Below are 24,410 nucleotides of genomic sequence, written 5' to 3' on the forward strand. Positions count from 1 at the left end.
ACGTTTGGGAGCGCTCCTGCTGGATTGTGGAGCGTAAAAGCGCAACGGGTCATCAGATAGAGTCGGGCTGAGGAGAGGGAGAGAGGCAGAGAGGGACGCTGAGAGTTGGACTGTCTGCTGGGCGCGTTTGGACGGAAAAATACTAATGAGGTTGAAAAAGTGAAACAGAGATCCTGCATCTTTCACCTGAAGTTTGATTCAAGAACCAGCAGCAGCAACAGCGGAGGCGGTGCTCCATGAGCGGAAAAACGAAAAGCAAAGAGGATAAAGACCATGCCGCCAAAGGTGAGTGATGATGAACCCGAGTCAGATACAAGGAGCGATGTACGCGTTTTGTCTTTATTTAGTGTGAGAACAAAAGAGGAAACAGCAGGTTTTGCGATGAGATCAGCATGCTGGCCACTTTTTTGTCCCCATAATTCAGAACCCAGGGCACATGAAGTGGACTACTTCAAAATATCGTTGGACAGTTTCAAGATGTAGCCTCCAGAAAAGTGAATTACATTTCTAAATGGTTATAATAACTGATGTAAAAAGGTTTTCTCCGTACTGGTCTTTGGGTTTACAGCTCAATTACAAAAAAAAAGGGGGGGGCATAAACCATGCATAGTGTTAGACTGCACTGTGCAGCAGATGAAACAGGCAATATATGCCCATATTATAAAATCACTGACATAGGCTTTTCCCCCCACAGAAGGCTTCCCGGGTCTCAGATGTAATTTCAACGGCGCGCGCACACACGAATTCATTTTCTCCTCTCTGGACAGCAATAAAATCGACGCGCGAGAGACACCGCAATGGAAACTGGGAAACTATCATTGCCATGGAGACAAAAAAGGGAGTTGCCCGCGTAATCTATGCACAAGACCAACATCCATTCATAAAAAAAAAAAAAAAACACTGGAGATGGAGCGTGCAGGGATTACATTTATGAATGTGCGATGAGATGAGGTCCATATATGAATTAGAGGAACATAAAATAAGCTTCAAACATGATAAACAGGCATTTATAGAGTGAGTTTGAAGTCCTTTTGAGCTGGGTTTAGCCGACTAAGCACAAACACATTGACATATTCTACAGTATGCATCAGAACGATACAAATTTATGCTGCCTTTGCATTTTTACACAGAAGCAAACAATTATGCCACTTAAGTGCGTGATTTTGGATAGCATGCTGGCATCGCAAAAGCAAAAGAGGCGTGACATGTCACACAAAACCGTCAGCCTCTAGTGTGACATGCGGGCAGCGCTTTCTAAACAATCCCAATGGCATAGCATGACAATAACAATCATTTGCTTTGCTCAGGGGTAAAGGAGCTCCTGAATCTCATTGTTTTCTCAGTTTGCAGACATTTTCAGCTGCTGCTCTTCTTCTGTATTTTAGCTGCGAACAGCTACCAGCTACTTTTTAAATCTCCTGGCGCTGGGCGGCGCACATAATTGTCAAAACATCACATCATTCCTGTTCATAGTTCTGTCTTGCCGGCTGTCCTGCTTACGTAGAGGTTGTTTTGGTGCTGTTAATACCTCCGCTGCCAGCTTAAAGGAGAGACAACTGTGTCCACCCGTTCCGTTATTGTTCCTTTTATACAGAACAGCAACTTGGCATAAAATTCCCACCTTGAAGAAGCAGCATTAAACGGGCTACAGTATCTGCAGTTAAAGATCAATACGAGTCCCCATAGGACGTAACATGGTGATTAATCATGTAGATGACACATCAGCAAACAAGAGTAAGACTCTTGACACAATTTGTGAACGAACAGCTAAGAAGGAGAGAATGTTCCTGTTTGTAGTTGTGTTTCTGAGAAGCGGGGTAGAGTTTGCGGAAAGACCTTATTTAATGGTTGTTTTTTGCCACAGATAAAAATGAACTATTTCTGTGTAGACAGATCTCACCTACACAATAACTGTTTTAAAAAAGGGTTTATCCCTCATAAGGACCAAAGTATACTAAGTACCAGGGTCATATATGGGGCAAGGCCATGCGCTGCTTTTTAACAGAAGAGGGGCAATTATCAGCCCTTCATTTGCAAAACAACCAGTCTTAATTTTCAAAATCTTTTCAATTGTCGAGTGCTTAGAGTATTATCACAGAAAATTAAGCAAATTACAACTCAACAATCGAAAAAAGAGAAACAACTAGGGACCATTTTGAAATAGGATTACACCAGCCGTGATATTGATCAGCAATTTACAACAAATGTACCAGGGGCATGAGGTTGTTGGTGGGGGTCACTAGGTGATTAATCTTATCATTTTTATTTAGGCTACATTTATCTCCCTGTTAGTGATCATTTATTTTTATTGTCATTAAGCACTTTGTAAAGTCAATTTGAACATGAGGGCTATGAATAAATCACTGATCATCCTTCTGATGTTTAATAATAATAATAATAATAATAATAATAATAATAATAATAATAATAATAATAATAATGATTGAGATTTGACAATGATGATAGTTTGCAGAAGTGTGAAAAATTAGTTGTAAAGACACAACATAAAGCCACAAATGTGCATACCGGCAGCTGTTCTGGCATCATGGAGGACCTCGCCAGTGCAACCCAGTCAGTGAAATTGTGCTTTCTTTTACTGTATCGCTCTTTGACAGGTCTAATGGTGGAGGGACACAAGTATTGATATGCTCCTGAATCTGACAGAGGGCTGGATGTCACAGTTAAACTGCACTGAACCAGTAGAGTTTCGCTATGTTCAGCTGAAACAAACAGCTGCTGGCAGAATAGTAATAAACCTTATTTATGGCAACCTTTACCCATAAAGCACCTTTAAGAGGATACAAGGCAAACGCATCAATAAACAGAAAAAGCAATAAAAGCAAGCCAATAAACAAGAAGGGGTGATTTATAAGACGATATCCACTAAGAAACCAGAACAATAATAACCCTGTACACTGGAATGGATTCCAATACAACAATCCTGTAATAAATCCTTCCTTTATGACACCAAATATTAAAGCCTTACTATAATGCTGCCAAGTACAACTTCACCACATGCCATAGTACTATTAATAAAACTGAACATTTTAAGAATTTGTTCAAGTGCAAGTGCATTTCAATACCTTGTACAGGTGTATGTTTTGCTCAGTGTATCATGAGCTTAAGCCAAAGGAGCATCACTCCCATATGACTGGAATAAATTTTGACTTTGAATTTGACCCTCTGAAACCTGAGTTTTTTTCTTTCAAAAACATGGAAAGAAGGCATGAGCAACTTGAAAAGAAATGACCCAAAAATCAGTAAAAAGCTAAGAAAATTACCCAAAAATTAGCCCAAACAAATGAAAAAGAAAGTAAAAAGAAAAGTTAAAAACAACAACAACAACAACAAGGAAGTAAATAATAAGTAAAAAAAAAAAAAAAAAATTCTATGAAATAATTTCAATATATAATGATGATAATTATAAATATATTTTTTCTGGATGTTTTTCATAATTGATTTTTCATAATTTTATAAACCTATTAATTTCTGTTTGCAGGACCTTTCTTGCCAAATTCCACCTTTTCAATATGTTTTTGAAGAAAAAAAAAATCAAACCGATTTGCTCACAGTCCAAAGGCTTAACCCTTTGAAACCAGAGCAAATTGGCTTTATTTCTTCCAAAAAACATGGGAAGAATTTGATGAGCAAAAAATGAAGAAATTACTCAAAAATAAGCAAGAAATTATTAAAAAGTACAAGAAAAATACCTGAACATTAATGTAATAATAACATAATATTGGTTAAAAAAAAAAAATAAAAGAAGAAGAATAGGAAACAGGAAGAAAAAAGTAATTAAAAAAACACAAATTACCTGAAAAAAGTGCTATATATACATTTTGTAACATAATTTTAAATAAGTAATTATGAACATTTTCCCAGCCTTTTTTAGACACTTTTCCCTGTAGCTTTTAAAAAAAATCTAAATCCACTAACTTTTTTGCAATTTGTTGAACATTTCTTACCAAGTTGTTCTTTGCTTTTTTCCTGCATGTATTTAAAAGAAATCGCACCAATTTGATCAGGGTTCAAAGTTTTAAACACTTGTGAAAGGCATCTGAAAGCAGCACGAGAAAAGTTATGTTGATCCAGGTTTCAAAGGGTTAAACAAAACAAAGTCAAAACAATGCTTACTGAGGCCGCATCACTGAATGCTGCAGCTTTAAGCAGCACAACAAAGAGTGAGAATATATCAGCAATGTTTGCTCTTATGATCGCAGAAATACATTATGTCTGATGAACTTTTTGATTAAAATATCTCCAACAGTGACTCACCCCCCCTCAGGGGGAACACATGCAGCGTTATATGTCACCTTGTGCTGGTCTTTATATAATAATAGTGCCATTAAGGATTAAGTTTGGGTAGAACAAGAACTCATTAACATCTTGTTCTTAAAGAGATTAGTCTTATAAATGTGGATTAAAACTACTTATGCCTATGCGTGCGTATGTGTGTGTCAGTGTGTGTGTGTGTGTGTGTGTGTGTGTGTGTGTGTGTGTGTGTGTGTCTGCATGCAGACACACAAATAAGTAGCAGGAGAGGATTCACATTGTTAATTAACCCTGATTGTGACCCAACGATATGGCGGCAGAGGTCAACATTGCACAGCAATTAAGGCCCATCCAATAGATCATTAAACCTCATCTGACTTTTCACTGATGACGTGATGTCAGCATTTAGTGCTGAAATAATGCACTACAAGCACTGACAGGTAAGGTAACAGCTTTGGTGATCACAGCACCATCGGTCAAAGTTTCAATTTGTTTTGGCATCTTGTGTTTATGACCAAATATCTGCAAAGCTAACAGCAGTCCCATCAGTCTCAACTGTACTCTGTGCTCAGCAAACGTTAACGTGCTAACACATCAAACTTTTAACTTCTGCGTGTTAAAATTGCACTTGTGAGCATGTTAGCATGCTGATCTTAGCATTTGGCTCAAAGCAAATGTGCTGCAGGGATGTGATTTTTTGAAGGCCAACCCTAGAAGTTAACATCACCCTTTATCCCATGTCAAAGTCCAATGGCATTTTTCCATTGGACTTTGAATCACTGCAGAAAATATGCTTTGTGGCAAACAAACATTTATAATACTCACACATTTTGGGTTACAGAGGTTGAAGGAAGTGCTGCTTGGTTCTGAAGGCTGGTGTGACAGGTGGTCTTTGGTGAGGCAGAAAAAAGCATAAAAACCAAGATCCTGGATCGTCAAATGCAGACAACCTTAGGGAAAAAAAAAAACAAAACACAAACACCACTTTTACGGTTTTTGAAGCTTAATGCAATGGCCAGAAGTAAAAAGCTAACATTAAGTGTTTGATCTGATGATGTTTAAAGTTCCTGTCAACCTGTCGTCTCATTTAACCACTTGTTAGCAACCACCTTTTTAAAGACACATAAAAGCTTCAAAATGTAATGTAAAATGTAATGTAATGTGTATAATGTAAAAGTGCTGTGTTTTTTTAATGTATTTTATGTTATAGAAAAAACATAAAAGCTTCTGTTAACCACAGACCTGATTTCAGGCTACTAACCAAAACACCCATTGACTCTGAGACAAAGTAACCGTGAGTGCTAAAATGCTAACTCATATCCAGAGTTTAGGACTCATTCCTGCACCCAATTTATACAGCGTAACAGAGCTCAACATGTTTTCAACCCCACATTAATGATTTATTTTAAAATTCTATTTAGATAATGAAACAATAATGTTTTCCATTATAGCATATCACTGACAGGGAAAACTTCCTTTTTTGCACCAACAAATTCATATTACTTTTTGTCCACAACTTAAATTATTACCTTCAAATTTTCTCATTTGTTGGCTTATTAGTCGTGAGGAGGGCAAAATGACTAATTTGGGAGTATGTAATGTGAGACATTCCATGGCATAGACAAACTAGTCCTCATTTGGTCCTTAGTGGATGATGGGTGTCATAAACTGGGAAATTTGAGAGTCTACATTAAAATGCGACAAGGATGTGAAGGCGTTTTCAATATATATACATATATATACACACACACACACACACACATATATATACATATATATATATGCACACACACACACATATATGCATACATACATACACACACACACACACACACACACACACACACACATATATATATATATATATATACACACACACACACACATATATACATACATATACATACACACACACACACACGCACATATATATACATATATATGTATATATAAAGTTTCTGTTGGTCAGTAGTCAGCCATTAAATCTCTCAAAATGGATAAAAAGTGCATTATTAGTATTATTATTACTATTATTATAAGTGACAGTACTTGCAGTAGTAGTAGTAGTGTGGCAGTGATCAGGCCCTTAAATAAGATAGTTACGGATAGTGTTTTCAGATATCAAGGGATGCAGACTGTGCATTTTACACACACACACACACACACACACACACACACACACACACACACACACACACACACACACACACACAACATACATACACACACACATACACTTCTACTTTTCTGTAATATGATAATATGGCACCACCTAGTGGCTAGTAATGTGAATCACTAGTAGTGACTGACAGCTGAGGCTTTCCAAAATCTGATGGGAAAGTCAATCGAGTTTTTTTTATTTATTTTTTTTATAGACTAGAATAGACGGTGATTGGATACTGGCTGCTTGCCCAGGCTGTTGGGTTAGGAACCTTTGCCAAAACGTACCTGCTGCCATTTTTGTGGTTTTCTATTTCAAGCCAAGGCTACAAAGCTATTCTGGGAGGCATTACGTGTTTATTCAAAGCTGGAATAGTATTTCAGTTCAGTTGAGAAAAATGGAGGAAAGGGAGCGAGAAAAGGAATCTGACCACAGGCACACAGTGACCCCGTTGATCAATTTGCTTGATTTAATAGTTATTTCTTCATCACAGAAAGCCATGGCATGATGAAATTATGTGGGCATGACCAACAATAAAATTGTTTCCCTGAAAAGACTGCTTTTTGTAGCCTCACAGAGATTTGGAAAATCAGAGGCAGATTTGTTTCAGATATCTTGTTTCTCAGATAACTTTGATGTATCTTTCTATTAGCTTTACTTTTCAAGTTGCTGAGTGTGCATGTTGTCCTGCAACATCCTGCTTCGCTGCCTTCAGTGGGTTTTATAGGCTCCTGTACTGCAGCATATGCAGCAACAGACACTCTGCAGCCTGTAATACTCTGTGTATCATCTCAGCGATATGGACGCTGTTGTGTTTTAACAGACTGCATCACAGGAAGCACCGTAAGAGCACAGCAATGTAATGGGCCTGATAATATAGTGTTATGGTTGGCTGTGTAGACTGTGTGCGTAATCCTGAACTGACAGCATTGCTCTGAGTGTGGTTACTATGAAGATAACCCACAGAACCACTGAGAGATGTAGTGCATTAGGTGTGTGTGTTTTTGTGTATGTTTGTGCATGCTGTTTGAGTTTGTCTCTATTTTAAAAATATGTTAAATTAATGACATTTAGCTAGTTATTTTTAATTTTTAAAGTGTCACATGTGTGTTGTTTATAATTAGAGCCTTAAAATGCAGTTTTCCCCTTTTGAGTTTTAAGGTTGTTTAAACCCTTCAGCGGGCATTGCAAATGCATGGATGACATTTTTTTGTGATCGAATTAGTTTACTAAAAACTTGGCAAAACCTAATGTGCATGAATTTGTGGGTCCTTGACAAAAAAAAGGGTTGAGAACCACTTGTTTGAATCATCGTATTCCAATGCAAAAGCATCTTTTATTATCTGTACCATCTGGTTCAGCTCTTCGTTGAAGCTTCAAAATTTTTAGATTGAGTGGAATATTCAAACCCAAAACCCCTATGCTTTTTATGGTTGAACCATTCTATCATGTGGAAAAAGTGGAGCTATCAAGTGCATCATTTTCTTTATATTTACCCCAAATTAAGCATGAAACATTTGGTATCTGAAAGGTTTGGGATCTGGGACTTAAAGAAATTGTGAGGCATTTTTCAACAACTTTATGGACTAAGCAATGAACCAAGAACATGATCAAAGATTATTTTGTAAATATAATCCTCATTGGCATTTCTTAACTCAGTTTTAAAGTCAGCAAGGGGCAATATATAGACACTGCAGTTAAAAAAAATCTCATAATTGAGAGAAATAGTAAAATTTGTTCTAAAAGTTTTCAATGTGGTGAGGATAAACATGGCTGTCACTGTACGTTTAGGTTTTTGAATATAGTTTGTATTTACATGCAGAGAGGGCTTAATCAGAGGAGAACAGAGTTCTTAGGAGTAGTACAGTAATACTCACACATACAAATACTAACACACACGTGCGCGCGCACACACGCCATGCTCCCTCGATAGATCCTTGGATTTGGGACCGGCCTGCTGGCTCCCTCTCTCTGTTATTGTGCCAGATCAGCGGGGCCTTGAGATGAATCATTAATGACCGGTTCCAACGGCTTAATGGCCTCTAATGTTCTGTAATGATCTCCCGTCAACGCCATGTGCGCGGCCTTAATGGATCCAATGCCGTGGAGAATTCTCCGTTTTGAACTTCAGTAATTCCTCCTCTTTTCGTCGGGACAGGAGCACAACAGGAAGTGCGAAAAGCCATGAGCACAAGGCTCCGGAGCTCCACGGGCGCAGCATGAGTTTCCCTCTCCGCCGATCGACCTCAGGTAGGACCGGGAGAAACGGAGTAAAATAACGAGATTTGAGCCTTCCTATAGTACGACATTATTAAAAGAAAATTTATGAATATTGGATCAACTTAGCACTCTGTGTATGCGTTGGAAATAGACTGTTAAAGGGGAGAAGCCGAAACATCAAGTTAAATAGGCTACTATGAAAGTTATAAGCCTCTAAAGGACGTTTTCTAAAATACTGACTTTATGTTTTTGTTGGTGTAACAGATACAATTCGTTTTCAAACTTGACATGTTCTCAAAGTATTAAATGTCCATTTATAGAAAGCTGTCTTCGAATTAAAGCGATCGTTTCAGTATAAACTAAATAAAAGGTGTTTTTATGTGAACTGAAACTTGCAGCGCTGTCTGTGGTGCTGAAGGCTGCGCCGGGCGCGCCCTTCTGCAGAGACACTGCTCCGACCAAACTTCTTTTATTAGATGCATACACTCATTTACATGCATTCATAATGCATAGCACTGTAATTCAGGCTCTAAATATGGTTCTGCTGTATGAGACTAAATTCGTCTTTAAAGCATTTCAGGAACTGAGTTCCAGAAGTGCTATGGGTGTCCTCGATGCGCGCTCACAGGGCAGATTTCAACCTTTAAAATGTGACAGACCCTAAAACACAAACTTCACGTCTGGTTTTGGAAGCGCTGATTAAAAAAAAATATGTTAAATTTGCTTAACTTGAGTTCACACCAACCCTCAGACCCCGAATCAAAAGTCTCTGCTCTTTGCACTAATCAATTTGTTAAAATCCGTGTCGGCCCGCGCGACGGCTTCTTACAAAGAATATCGAAATAAGATTGACCGCAAATACATATTTTTACCTGAACCTAACTTTTTTTAACTTCTCCTTTTGATGGTCTGCCTTCTAGGCCTCGGCGGCTTGTTGCAAAGTGTTGGTACTGTGATGAATATTGCCGCGTGCTGCTGGATTTCCGATCATACTCTAACTGGCATTAATGGTTAGACGATCACAAACATCAGAGCTCCTCTTCTCTGGATATTTGCCGTAGTTTTCTCCTCTATCCTCTTTTTGTCAAATTGTATAGTCTGTAGGTGGCGCTACAGCGCTCCATCCAAACCTTATGGAAGTTCACACGCTTTTAACCACAGGAAAGGCTTAGATTTAAGAGCTCTTAATAATACTTTAAATCCCTTGTTTTCATTCGTTTCTACAGATGAAACAGTGTAAACTTGAAGGTGTTTATTCCGTAATTAATTTATTGCATCCACTTATTTAACTGGGCTATTCTTTAAATCCTGGAAACAAATCAGTTTCTAATTCTTCCCTCTGTTTTTTTTTTGTTGTTGTTGTTGTTTTCCCCGGCTGCTGATTTGTTTCCATTGATTTGTGTATTGATTTATGTGTTTTCTGCAACATTTTAAATCATTTAGTTGATTTAATGCTAAAGGTTGAGAGCTGGTGGTGTTTGCGTTCCTCAGAGTCACCTTGTTTCCAGTTTGTTTGCCCTGCAGCCTGCATTGTTACATTTTGTTACCTCTTGTTTGTGTGGCTTTTGCTTTTAGGGGCACGTGGCTTTAAAAGCAAGGAGCTCATAAATGAAAGATGAAAAGCCCAGCTCTCAGTCATTTCATTACAGTGGTTGTACGCTTTCATATTTTTGATGTTTTACATGACATCACAGATTAGTTATGAAATCTTTTTCAAGGCATAAAGTGTTGCCTCAGAAACTGCATGGCATGTGGGCAGAGCTTGAGGGTTAAGTTGGGTAACATGGGACACTTTTTGGTGGATTACTAAGAAAACCACTTAAAACTCTGCATGCTACTTTTATAACTTATGGTTCTCTTCTATATGTTGTTAAGTAGAATAATTTAGAAAATTTGGACCATCAAACACATGAGTGACCCTACCTCACTCTGATGACAAGCTCAGATAAAATGGGACAGCTGAGAAGGAAAAAAGGGACAATCATGTTTGTTTTTTTAAGTAGTTAATTTACCAGTTCAGTAATTAGTTAATTAAATCATTAATGTAACCTGTGGCTATTTAATTAAAAAAGATTGTCCAGCTTTTCTGCTATGCATTCCCCGCTCGTTTGATGTCTGTTTCCTTGGCGACACATTGTCTATAACGGACATGTTTGTGTACAGGCATGTTAGAAACAATTGTGGCTAATTCTTAATTACTGTGGCAGAGATGGACTCACAGCATTTAATGTTTTTTAAGTGACAAAAATAATAAAAATGTCTTTAATATTACAGGGTGGCACACAATCAAGTAAGTCAGAATTTTATGGCCTAAAACATGCTGTTTCCACTGCAGAAAAATGTCAAAATTTTACTTTTTTTTTTTTTTTTTCTAACTTGAATGCATTAAGAACTCATTTAAAGTCCATTTTCATAAAAAGTAAAGTTTGCTGTGAAAATAATTTTGATTTAAAGTAAAACAATTAATATTTTGTGAAATCCTACAACCATTTTTGGGTTATGCCCTTATTATTTTCGCTGCTGTACTCTTATTACAAAAATGAGAAAATCGGCATGCCACATAGCTTTCCTTGGAAGTTCCGTGGATTTTTGAATTTTTGGTGTGCCCAAACTGATCAGATCAATAAAAATGATTCTTTCGTGCAAATCAAATTTCTAATAACAATACAGTGACATGTTTATTGACTGGCTGCGAATATTTAAGAGCCCAAAATCTTATATGTCCCATTTTACCTGATGTCCCACTTTCACTGACTTCACCCTGCATTTACAAAGGTATTACTCTTACCTAGCCTGGAGGTGTGACTGCAACTCCTTCAGTCAAGGACAGGCTAAAGACTCCACTTCAGTGACCAGGACCTGACCCCAGTTTCTGTCCATGGTCCATCACTTCCTCCTCCACCCTCTGGCTACAGTTTCCTCCCCCTCAGTCATGTAATTTACTGCTCACCACATCCTCCAGCCCTCCAGCCATCGATTTTCACAACCTTTTCCACTGGTGAATGACATGCGCTAGCTCTGCCTGCTGCTCGGCGCCAGGTGCCACAGGTCGACCTCAGCTGGGGAGTCTGTCGACCCTTTGTCCGCCGCCCCGTCTTCCTTGAAACCAGTTGGGAGTTGCAGTTGCCATGCGCCGTTGCAGCTGTATCTGCTCCCTGACAGCTGTGCATCTGTTTTCCTGCGGGGGCTTTGCCTGCGGCCAGTCGACATGCACGAATTGGCTGATGGCTGCTGCTGTATGTGTGCATCTGCTCTGGTGCGAATGCAGAAGAGGGGGGTACATCTAGAAAACGACACATCCGGACTGAAGTGCTGTCTCCGTTGTTCACCTCCTTCTTGCACGCTGCAGCCTTTCAGCAGTGGTGAACCTCTGCACCAAAATAAGATGAGAGCCCCTCCTTTCTCCACGTTCTCTCTCTCTCACACTCACCAGGTCTCTCTCTCTCTCCCATTATTGTCCCTTCACTTCATGTATCTCTACTCCTGGTGTTGTACTTTATTTCTCCATGCCTCCGCATATCTCCTCTCTTCTTTCTCCAGCCCTCTCCCACACTCACAATATTTTTCTCACTCTTGCCTCTCCATTTTTGTTCCTCATTCATCTTTCCCTTTTCCCAGTCCATTTGTAGGTTGTGCATTTTCACCAAGCTTCTCCCTCCCTCCCTCACTCACTCACACTCAATATCTCATTTTCTCCCTGCTGCCCCCCTTTTCCATTATTCCTCCTCTCATTAATTCACCTGTCTGTCTGCCCCTCTCCCTCCTATTTTACTGTTTATTTTTTCTCACTCCGCCTCCTCTATATCACCCCCCGACACACACACACACACACACACACACACACACACACGGCCCCCAACCCCCAGCCTCCCCTCCCTCTCCCCTATCTCCATCTCCCTGCCTATCACACATCAGTATTCAGTGAACATGTAAATATCATGCCACGTGGGGTCCAGGGCTACAGGTGCCCTATAAGAAAGAGATGGCCGAATGCCCCTTATCACACCCCAACGCCATCCGATCCCTTCCACACACACGCACATACACGCATGCACGCACGCACACATACACCCCCACCCTCCTCGTTCTTCTTCCTCGGGGCGGGCAGGGCTGCAGCAGTTTTATGAACGGCACGGCTGCATCATGATCCCTTCCCCACAGAGCCAGCCCCGAGCTGTTTCATTGACAAACATTCCGGTTGCTGCATTTCTGTCACGGACAGCGTCAAGGAGCGGAGCATCGCCGGGGGAGCGGTGCAGAGCATCAGCAGCAGCAGCAGCAGCAGCAGCAGCAGAAGAGGAGGAAGCAGCTGCAGTGATCATCAACAACCCCCGGTGTCGTTCGCACCAGTTTATAAGCTGTTGATTCGCCACTTGGACCCGGACTGGATCCTCGCGCACTTCCTTTCCTCCCTGCGCGCTCTCTCGGGACAGCCAGAAGAATCACCTGAGGGGGAATCAGACAGTTTTTGCCACTCGGACCCCTCGGGGGGAGGGGGGGGCGTGAGGCGGCGTCGTTAACGCTCACTCACTGGCAGATTACTGGATTTGATGAGCTACTTCCACATGAAGCGCCCGGACGCACCGATGGAGTATTCTGTACGCTTTTTAAAGCACGGATATCTGCGAGGCTGCAGCGGCCGGTGTGCGATGCGAACTGAGCCGTGGGTGGTGTAGACCCCCTCCCCGCACCCCACACACCCCCAAACGCGTTATCCGCGAGCACCCACCATCCCTCTCAACCGGGACGCACAGTCTTGTTTCACTCTACCTGGGGAACATGTCCCGGGCAGCGGCTATCGCGAGCTCCCTGATCCGCCAGAAGCGGCAGGCGCGGGAGCGGGAGAAGGCGAATGCCTGCCGCGGCAGCGGCAGCCCGAGCAACAGCAAAGGCACAAACGAGAAGCCCAGCAAGCTCAACGTGTTCTCGCGTGTCAAATTGTTTGGATCGAGGAAGAAACGGAAGAGAAGGCGACCACCAGGTCTGAGAGTGCAGGAGAGAGAAGTGGGAAAGCCACGGGCTGCACCAACACCTCAACCATCTTTACCAGCAGCAGCAGCAGCAGCAGCAGCAGCAGCAGCAGCGGCATTACCATCATCACCAACACCAACCAACACCATTTTCTCTCATCACTGAGGCTGGTCCTTCATCACTTCATCATTCATCACACTCTGGATAGTCTCCTCCTGGCAGTGGCTCAGGACTTAATCCTGTTGCATGACACCACAAACATCACATGTGAATAACTTTGTGTTGTCCCACAGCCAAGTGTTGTAGCAGTGATGACAGCTGATGGAGATACTTCTGTTATCATGTTACATCTGCCAGTATTGTTTGATTTATATGTGCGACACAATGCATGGGGGTCAGGGATCGTCACTGGGCCCTCAAGGCCCTCAAGGCCCAGTGACTTGAAATAGAAACAGCTTCTCCTCCTCTGATACTTCCAGCTTCTTGGTGACTTCTGGATTTGATACAAATGAAGACGAAACAGTGATAAGGAGTGAATGCCGTTAATGTGTCTCCTCCTCCTCTCCTCAGAGCCCCAGTTAAAGGGCATTGTGACCAGGCTTTCCAGTCGCCAGGGCTTCCAGCTGCAGATGCAGCCTGATGGCACCATTGATGGAACCAAGGATGAAGACAGCACCTATGGTGAGTCCAAGTCTTGCCTTTGGACATACGGAAAATACTGACCATCCAAATTCTGCCAGTTTTCTTTATTTGCCCTCTATTTTATTTGTGCTATTGTTTTCTTTGGGCTTCAGCTAATGATTATTTTCACTCTAAAATTATCTGCCAATAACTTTCATCCAATTGATTGTTTGGGCTATACGCCAAGTTGACATGTTTAAAATGCTCGTTTTATCGACCAACAGTCTAAAACCCCAAAGGTATTCAATTACTATTATATATGACAAATAAGTGCATCTATGTATTGCATCATTGTAAATGAGGGCTCACCCTCAATGTTTTTCAAATCTAAATAAAGATAAATAAATTAAATCTGAGAAGCTGGAGTCAGCAAATGTATTCTTGCTTATGAAAGTGAGAATCTATTGCTATTGTTACTATTGCAGATAAATCTGTCAATCGATCAACATATTGATTAATCGGCTCCTCATTTCAGCTCTAAAATCAGCTTTAATCGTTAGAAATGTGATGCTGTTGAATGTGTGTTGTTGTAATACTATTCTCAAAGCTGGACCTACCTCCACATTTTGTTTCACTGCTCTGCCAGCGCTGGAGAAAGGTCTGGCTTCACCCATCATAATTCTGCACAAGAAAAAAAAACACCACGGGTAATTTGTATTTTTTTAAACCATTCACAATTGTCTTGAACAGTGCTGCGAACAAGATGCAGCAAAGGTTGATGCTCTCGCAAAGTAGTTTTGGGAGGAAATTTTATTTTGGTGGGGAAACGAGCGAGCCCTGACATCAATATGGCTTAATCCCCGCAAAAGAAAACACCACATAAAGCATTAAAGGATGTTTTAGTGTGTAGGTTGCTTACTCCGGGATTGTTGTTCTTGTTTCATGTATAGCGTTAAAACAAGTGTGGAGATAGATTCGGCTTTGCAAGACCAGTGTTACGTTGCAACAGTGGATTTTGAAAACAGTAACATGCAGATGACAGAAGGTGCGGAGATTTCCATCTAAAATAGGAAGACAATGAAAGGCTTATACACACAGTCATTTGAGTCAGACTACTGCAACACTGGAAACAATCACAAATGTAAATGCATGTTAAAACTGTTTTTCTATCCTGTTATAATGACATAAATTGATGAGTGACGGCGCAGGTTGAATCACATGTAGGCTTAATGTAGTTTGTGTGCTTCACTTACATGATAAAGGAGGATTAGAAATGAATAAACATAACTGTGCAGACAAGAGAAACCACACTTTCTTTTTATCTTAATATGAAATATTACTTCAAGGTACCAAAGAATAGCACATATCAGAGGATCAGTTTCTAGCAATATCTAAATTTGTTCAATTCCCATACACCCACTTTGGTGTTATCATCCAAAACCAGTTGAAATCCAATTTAATGATAAACTTCATTCAGTGGATTCAGTGTCTGATGTGGGAATTTAATCTCAGACAGTTACTCAGCAACATGTCAAGTGTTCATTTAATTAGGAAACCGGTGGCCGCTTTTCCTCCAAATGTCAGATGGTATCGTGGCAGTCCATTCGTGTTATATGTTTTCTGCTTAAAGAAATCGATCACAAATCCACAGGATGCACACACTGCAAAAGATACCAGGTTGGACTGATACAGTGAACAGATCTTTCTCTCTCGTTTGCTCAATCTCACTCACACAGGCCACAACAACGTGTGATTGATACGGCTAATTCAATCCTGTAGTTGTGGTTCAGACGGCAATCACTCTCCTCGCGCGCGGCTGGTGCTGCCAGCGCCAAGCATTAATCTGCTGTTACTTCTCAGGCCACCAACTGTTGTGTGTACAAAGAGAGCGACGCCACCACAAAGGAAGCGTGCTCTTTAATTACATGATTACATGGCGTGTATATCATGTAAACGCCCGCCCACGTGAAATTAGTGGACCGTGACCGAGTTTCAATGGATAATCTATGTAATCCACATCTCCATATAACCGCAGTCATTATCAAAAAAAAACATAGTTGGCTAAATGAGTGTAATTAAACGAGGGCCTGGCTCATCAAATTGCCTGGAATAATTATGTCGCTGCTACAGAGCTTTTACTGTAGAAACATATAAATAATGGGTTTGCTTGCGCCTGCTGAATGCACACGAGCAGAGAAAACAACAATAGTATCAACGTTGTGATGTTTCAGTGCACCCAAAAAAATGTGTAGGCCAATATGATGCAGCTTTAAATCTATACTCATTTTGTTGCCACCGTAGATGCTTTCTGTTCAGCTGTTACACATGGACATACCCTTAAATTAGAATGTATTCACTGTATTGTATTAAGTGTGGAACCAAATCAGCTTAACAGTGTTTGAGGAGATTAGGTCTATGAATTGCGCTGTAACACTCAAATGAAGCGCCATTATCAAAGCACCTTGAACCTTGTAGTGCCAATAAGTCTCGGATTCTCTTTTTTTTTACATGTACAAAAGTAGTTATTATGCCCGAGAAGATTAGATGACTGAATAATTAGTTGACAGATAAAAATAATTTGAATCATAGCTTGCTCTGATTTCAGCTCCTTGAATGTTTTCATATCATTATATAACTGCACAGAATATTCAGATTTTTACCATTATTCTTATTATTCTTATACCATTATTATTAAGACAATATTCCTCAGCTGTTTACATATAATGAAAGTAAATATATACCACTCATAGTGCTGTTTATATACACCTGCGCATTATTCGATTAATGTGCACTAACATGGGGGCTGCTGTGGCTCAGGAGGTTGAGCGGAAGATGGGCCGATCGATCCATGACTGCCAGAGTCAAAGCATCCTTGAGCAAGATACTGAATCCCAAGTTGCGGTGTGTGAGTGTGTGTGAATGGTTACTGAATAGCAGGTGGCACCTTGCATCATCCCTACGTGTCAATATGACATGTCGTGTGAGAGCGCTTTGAGTGTTCGGAAGACTAAAGAGGCGCAATAGAAGTACAGGCCAATTTACCAAATACATGTTGTTTAGCGCGTCAACTATGAAAAAGTTGAATGGTTGTCGTGTGTGCCAGCATTTGTTCAGTTTTCTGTCAGGGGCAGACTTTTTTGCAGCCTCTTCTTTCATTCTTTCAACCACCTTTTTGAAAAGGTCAGTGATGCAACATTTTCAAATAAGAAACTGCTGATATCGAAGTCTTTCGTAATGTTTAAAAGCTGGTGTGTTTCTTATTCTGACCAAAAATGTGGGCTTTTGTTACGGCCATGCTTCTCTACCCCAGCCTCACAAACTGCTGGCAAGTTGATTAGTGTACAACGTATTAATGAAAACACACAGAGCTGACTGTGAACTGGCAAGAGGCCACGTGTCCCAAACTGCAGTAAAAACCCCAGCTGAGACGCATACTCTGACTGCACTGAATACATGTCCAAATAATGCTCCTATAACCGGAAAAGTATCGCTATATCCCACATATTCATTGGAAAATGCTAAATAAAAAAAGTCTACTTTGTAACATTTATACGGAAAATGCTGTTATCACAACCTGAATGTTGTCATAGCTCAACATTACTCTGCATGCAAACTTTAGAAATTGAATTTCTTTGGGTGTTGCTCAAAGAAAACAAGCCTTTTGAAGGAGTCATCTCTGTCTCGCTACCTTCTGATATTTCAGAGACTAAACGATTAATAGAAAACATGTTGACAGACACGCTGTTAGTGTAAATAATCCTCAGTTGAAGCTCCAGTAGGAATGTTTTCATTTATTATAGTAGAAATAGCAGTAACTCTGTGGACATTACTGATGAAACATGTCCTCGCACTGCCAAATGTTTTCCAAACCCTGCTCTGCTATGTGCCTTTTGCTAATTCTGACTTTTTTCATCCCACGCTTAATGCCGGCCGCTAAATCATCAGTGTAATTCAGTGGCCTTAGCGCCTGACTGACCTTGTAAAATAGCTTCTCTGTGGCAAAATGGAGGTGTCACTGTACCAGATGCTACATTGATATTGATGAGGATTTTTTCTCTCCGTTTCCCCTCTGTGTTCACTGTGTGAGCGCTCGTTTGTTTGCCGTGTGCGTTTGTCGTGTGTGTGTGTGTATGTGTATCCATAGCTGTGTTCAACCTGATCCCGGTGGGGCTTCGCGTGGTGGCCATCCAGGGCGTCCAGACCAAACTCTATCTGGCAATGAACAACGAAGGATTTCTCTACACCTCTGTAGGTCACCGCGCACTCACTGACGCAGACCATCATCATCATCATCATCATCATCATCATCATCATCATTACAGACCATTAGGGACTGAAATCTCTTCTTTGGGTCAGGTTGAGTAATGAAGCAGCAGCTCTCAGTGTGACCAGTCTCATTATCATCCTATCATCACATCAATACTTTAACTACAGTGTTGCCTTGTGAGTCAGCTGCCACTGGGTGTTATAATCCAGTGTCTGAGCCTCTCTTATCTATCCACTGATATTGTGGCTTCACAGGATTGATTCCAGATCATCCTCCAGCCTCCTTTTGTTTATCTCCCTTCAGTCATTCTTTGATAGGAAGATTACTTTTTGTCCATTTACACACAGCTCTTGAAATTAGTTTCCATGCCTTTTTTTTCCCAGGTACATTTACACATACATCCCCACTGTGCATAGGATTTTCTCGGACCGGTCAGAAGGCAGCGTTGGCTGCAGCGTGGTGCATAAAGTGCTCCACTTCAGCTCTTGAGCGGTGATGGTGGGTGGTGTAGATGCAATAACAAAAAAACAAAAATAACACGCACTTCCAGCAATCTAAGCAAGCCTGCAAGACCAAAAGATGAAAACTAACATAGAGGAAATAGAAAAAGAAAAAAAAAGGCACACACTCAAAGCAATAACAGCCATGCTGCTACGCCTGTACAGGCACGTATACCACCACAATATCTGGTCCATCATGTCCAGTCCTGGATGCTCTGCGTCAATCATAACACTCATATCACTTGTTTCATCTTCCCACCTGATATTAAACACACAAAACACACCTTTGTACTGAATCTATTTGAAGATCATACATACGCAAAACTTAATTAAAATTCACACAAGATTAATGGATGACAGAGAGGAAGAACACTCTTTCTGTATCTCTCCCCCGGCATCCTGGGCACCATCTCTCTCTCAGCGGGCTGGTTGGTATTCAAGGGAGTAGCCGGTTGCTATGGAGATGCAGGAATAAGGAAATGCAAATGTCAGCTGTCCTAAGTTGGTGCAGTTTGTTCTCGGAGACTACCGCTCGGCTGAGATAATGACTCAAACAGCGGACCAAGTGATGGATGAAAACACTGATGGCAATATGGAGGAATGATTGAACACTTTTTAATGGAGTTGCCATTACAAACTCATACCTTCTGTGACTCAGCGCCTTCTCTGTGGCTAACGCCCCCCCACACCCCACCTCCACATGTCTACTTAATCACCTTCTTGTCTTTTTCTTTTATGATTTGTTCTAACGTCTGTCGCGCTTTCCCCTCAGGAACATTTTACCCCGGAGTGTAAGTTCAAGGAGTCTGTGTTTGAGAACTACTACGTCACCTACTCCTCCATGCTGTACCGGCAGCAGGCCTCAGGGCGGGCCTGGTACCTCGGGCTCAACAAGGAGGGTGGAATCATGAAGGGGAACCACGTCAAGAAGAACAAGGCCGCCGCACACTTCATACCGAAACCGCTCAAAGGTAAGGCTAGTAGAGGAGAGAGGACTTTTATTCTGCAAAGGTTTTCTCTGGGATGTTAAATATTAATGATTAAATACAGTCGACACAGTTATAGCTCAGAAAAGAACATCCTTAGGTAATCAGTTTTGTGTACAGTGTTCTGACACTGTTTGCAAGGATTTATACTAAAATGTAATTTATTCCAAAAACATGGAAAAAAAGGCAACAACTTGGCATAAATTGTTCTGCATATTGCAAAAAAAAGATAAAAAACATGATAAGAAAATGACCTAAAACTTAGCATAAAAGGAGAGAGAGAGTTTCCGTAGAAAATAATCAAATGAGATAAACATAAAGAAATCTATATTTATAATTAATGTAATAATTCATTCAAAATTAGATTAAAGAAAACTATAAGTATTTATTATTGTTTATTTTTAGCACTTTTTTTCAAGCCATTTTTTGTTTTGGTTACTTTGTTACTTTCTTTCCTGTTTTGTGGCTAATTTAAGGTAATTTTCTAGCTATTTTTGGGAACATTTCTTGTAAAGATGCTCATTGCCTTCTTTTCATGTTTTTGAAAGAAATCAAGTCAATCTGCTTAGGTTTCAAAGGGTTAAAACAGTATTGGTAAAGATATACATCGATCAGGTTTGATAAATCAATTCAGTGATCAACAATCCAATATCATCAATTAAAAGTGAAAACATTAATACATTTTGTCATCTTTGAGAAAGAACTGATATACTATCGTATATCATCATAAGGGCAATATTTAGCATGAAAATTGATGCAGCAAAACTGCGGTTGAATGGCCGTTTTTTAACGGGAAGTTTTATTTAAGTTGCAGCCAGGACAAAAGCTGGTCCAATTTTCTAAATGTTAACAAAAGGTGCCTCGGTGCTTCCTTTCTTATCTCTTTTAGCGTCGGGTAAACTAAACCATCCTTTAGAGATAATGTAGTCCCACAATACCGTCTTGCAGCAACATTTTAGGTGACCCACGTCACAAAAACATCCACCGTTGCATAATAACGTAGCCTAGTGTGAGTGCAGTTGAATTCTCTTGAAGGAATATTTTGGCAATTTTCAACCAGCTTTGTATCAAAACAATGCGGGTTGTAGATGAACTGTGTAAACTGTCCTCCATCTAACCAATATGTAAGTCACGTCATTTGGTGGTGTTTCGCTGGCTCGTGGTGCTGTGGTTCAAAGTACAGGCTGTACTTCCATATTTTCATATTGCCCTTCTCTCGCTCTCAAACTCAGACAGAAATCATATCAAACGGTAAAACTAGATAGCGCTGATCAAATATAAATCAAGGTTACTCCACATTATACTGCACTGCCTTTTTCTCACCTAGAATGTTTTCAGACACATTTTTAATGCCCTGTTTCACTGTAATGGCGAGAATTGGTAAACAGGAAGTGGGTGCCACACTGCTTCCTGCACAGTGAAATCTGAGGCCGAAAAACGATGATCAAACGACAAAACTAAGCGGCACTGATCAAATATAAACCAGGAGTCTGTTACTGAGTTGCATTTTTCTTGCCTCAAATGCTGCTTTAGCTCACTGTTAAATACGAGATCTGGCTGGCCGCTATTGTTTCATATGGACCGTTCCACATTTCGTCAGGAGCGTAGCATTCTGGTAGTTGTAGGTTTTCTACCGCTTGAGCAAAAGTCGCCTTTTTCTCTGTTTTCTCTGGCTCCAATTTGAGAAGTATTTGTGTCTTTCTACTGCAGAGACGGCCTAGTTTTATAAGTCTTCTTTATATCGTGAAAATACTTCTTTAACACTCTTTCCTTGACTTAATATTATCCTCCATTGAGGTCAAGGTGAAGTATTTAGGAACAGACGTGACCTAATTTCAACAGCATCTATCGCCTTTTTTATTCCATGCAGTGTCCATCCTAACTTGCCTATATTACCCACAATGCAACTTGACTGCCAGACATTCTGGTGTGTTATGCTAGCTGCTAATGTAGCTTTAAGCTGCGACCCCTTAAGCAAAGATGAGGAGCGGGCTACACAGGTCTGATAAGCTCACTTCTTTGTAACTCTACACCAAAAGATTTTGATCATTTCCAAACTCTGTAGCTCCAACTGACGCCGACTCAAGTTACATCTCTTGAGGCAAACTATCAGACTTCACACAACTTCCTCTGGAGCCACAAAAGGCTTTACATAACTTCTACAACACAATAGCTGACATCCCTATTTTCCAACTCAAACTAGTGAGAAAAGGACACAATCAGAAAAAAGAAACATCTTCTGTAAGATAACCAAAATGGCGCCACTTTGCTGATTGAGAAATTAGGTTCTCTGACACTTAAAAAGAGATCAGAGGGGGATCTTTGAATATTCATGATTCATTGAGCAACAATCAACATTAATTTTAGGAAAAACATCCCTAATTATTGTTTAATACATTTAACATTCACTATCTAATTGGCTTCATCAGGACTCTGCGGGTGTGCTTTAAGCAGATTTGATTGACAGTGGTGTCACCATGGCAACACAAGAAACAATTCACCAAAGTCACCAGACTTCAGGTTCTCAGTTTTCTCACCCTGGTGCATGGGAAAATATGATATCCTCCCTCCCACTACAAACAAATCTGTTATGTGAAATAACATTTTTCATGTCTTTGAGAACTTATCAGTCAAAATTCAGCCTATCAACAAAAATGAAAACATGAGAAAAATGTCCAGTATGGTGGATTAACTTACAGCCCATCACTCGCCTAAACTCAGTTTCCTGATCTCATCTATCACAGACTAAAATCAAAAGATTTTATGTGATTATTTTCAAAGAGAGACCTGGCTGTTACAAACTGAGATGAAAGTACATCCTAAAGTCATGGTGTATGCAAGAAAGTAAACATGAAGATATGGAAATAGAGCAATGACGAGAAGGACAAAAATTAGAAAGAGAGAAATAAAGATAGGCTGTAATAAATAGTTTTATGTTACATCGGATCACATAACTACTTTCTGTGCAGTGACATTTTCACTGAAAAGCTTTAAAAACCGTCTGCACACTACCAGCCCAGCACCAGACTGCAGACGGACGAAGAAGGCAACTAGCTCTGTAGCATCTAAAGAGCCAGATATTATTCTGTGAGTTTAGTGGAGAGCAAAAGACAGCCAAAAGGAAAGTGAATATTGGACACAAACACAAATGAATGCTAATGTTGCTCCACACCTGCTGGCTGTGTAAGTAATTGTTTTCCAACAGGCTTGCAACTTAAGAGGTGATTTATGTCAGTGTTGCATAATGGTTTGTTTCTGCTGCCTCCAAGTGCACAAAAAATAAAATAAAATAAAAAAATCAGCCATTGCAAGTTTATGGGGAAAAATAATAATAAAAAGAATGATCGTTCGTATAATACTGTTTTAAGGAGCTGTATGCAATATTCAGAACATATCTATAGTCCTTTTTACACAGAGATCACGCCACAGGGCTGCATTTTGATACAGAACTTAACGACGGCAGCATCATGCCACTCCAGTGTGTGAACAACAAGCTGGCATTGCAGAAACAAAAGAGACGTGATGGGCGTGATGTTTAACACAAAGGTCAGCCTCTGTGTGACATATAATATATGTGTCGGCAGCATTTTCTAAACAATAACATTGACATAACATGAAAATAACGTTTAATTACCACCCCTGCTATAGGGCTGCTGATCTTGTCCTCTAACACGCATAACACGTCACACTCATCCCGCCCATAGTCCCATCCTTCTGGCACTCCATTAACAGCGGTAACAGCACGCACAATGCTAACCTTGGAGACAGTGCTGACAGAACTCTGTGGATTAGGATGATGTTAATCACTGGTAACCACCGTATGAGCGTAGTGCACAACTGTGATGATTATAGATACAGGGTCCGACATAAACACCCACCAAGCTACCAAATTCAGGTAGATTTTCTGTTTCGCGAGTAAATCTCAGAGGGCTATCGGCCACAGTGGCAGGTGAATGTTTGTACCAAAAAAGTCTATATGCTGAGGGTCACTGCTGTGTTTTGGGGTCATTTCAGGGTGCATGGCTGCGCTGTTGGTGTCCCAGATGCACATACACCTGCACTAGTGTTGCAAAACCTGACTGTCTCGAGTGCTTCTCGTTTTGCAGCGCTGTTTACAATACAGGACATCAGCTGATCTGCTAACTATCAGTTGCTGTCGGTCTGCTGCAGGCTAGCGTCGCGCCCACAATCATGAAGGTGATGAGGTAATAACAGATACCCCATAGTTTGAAGCAAGACTGTAAACTCTTTTTGCCTCTCGCGGTCAAGCGGCAGCCCATTAGCTCTACTTCTTCCGTTCATATCTTTCACAATAAAAGCCCTAGACGGATACACTCAACTTATGCACATGCTGAGGCTGTGGTGATGAGCTGTTCAATATATTTAAATAATTTTGCTTCACATTTTGGTCT

The 24,410-nt window shown here is 40.5% G+C and overlaps 1 protein-coding gene and 1 long non-coding RNA gene across 4 annotated transcripts in view; one reads left to right on the plus strand and one right to left on the minus strand.

Annotated features, from left to right (window-relative positions):
* fgf13b (fibroblast growth factor 13b) overlaps nucleotides 1-24,410 on the plus strand; it is a 26,524-nt gene continuing 2,114 nt past the window's right edge. Inside the window, exons 1-5 of one of the 3 annotated variants that reach the window (XM_088088035.1) lie at nucleotides 1-285; nucleotides 8,592-8,683; nucleotides 14,195-14,305; nucleotides 18,390-18,493; nucleotides 19,785-19,983. In XM_088088035.1, coding sequence (XP_087944161.1) covers nucleotides 8,653-8,683; nucleotides 14,195-14,305; nucleotides 18,390-18,493; nucleotides 19,785-19,983 — 445 coding nt within the window. In that variant the 5' untranslated portion in view covers nucleotides 1-285; nucleotides 8,592-8,652. Of the gene's footprint in view, nucleotides 286-8,591; nucleotides 8,684-12,614; nucleotides 13,635-14,194; nucleotides 14,306-18,389; nucleotides 18,494-19,784; nucleotides 19,984-24,410 lie in introns of those variants that run through there. The other 2 variants (XM_042498993.2, XM_042498994.2) reach the window with 2 other exon arrangements.
* The window catches only part of LOC148187269 (uncharacterized), a 21,505-nt gene continuing 3,835 nt past the window's right edge, over nucleotides 6,741-24,410 (minus strand). The window contains exons 2-3 of the long non-coding RNA XR_015778848.1: nucleotides 14,863-14,926; nucleotides 6,741-8,678 (exon numbers count right to left, since the gene is read on the minus strand). This is a non-coding gene — a long non-coding RNA (uncharacterized LOC148187269). The remainder of the gene's footprint in view (nucleotides 8,679-14,862; nucleotides 14,927-24,410) is intronic.

Source organism: Plectropomus leopardus, chromosome 15, assembly GCF_026936395.1.
Source record: "Plectropomus leopardus strain MGB_pleo_1.0 chromosome 15, ASM2693639v1, whole genome shotgun sequence".
In the NCBI taxonomy this organism is placed as follows: Eukaryota; Metazoa; Chordata; class Actinopteri; order Perciformes; family Serranidae; genus Plectropomus; species Plectropomus leopardus.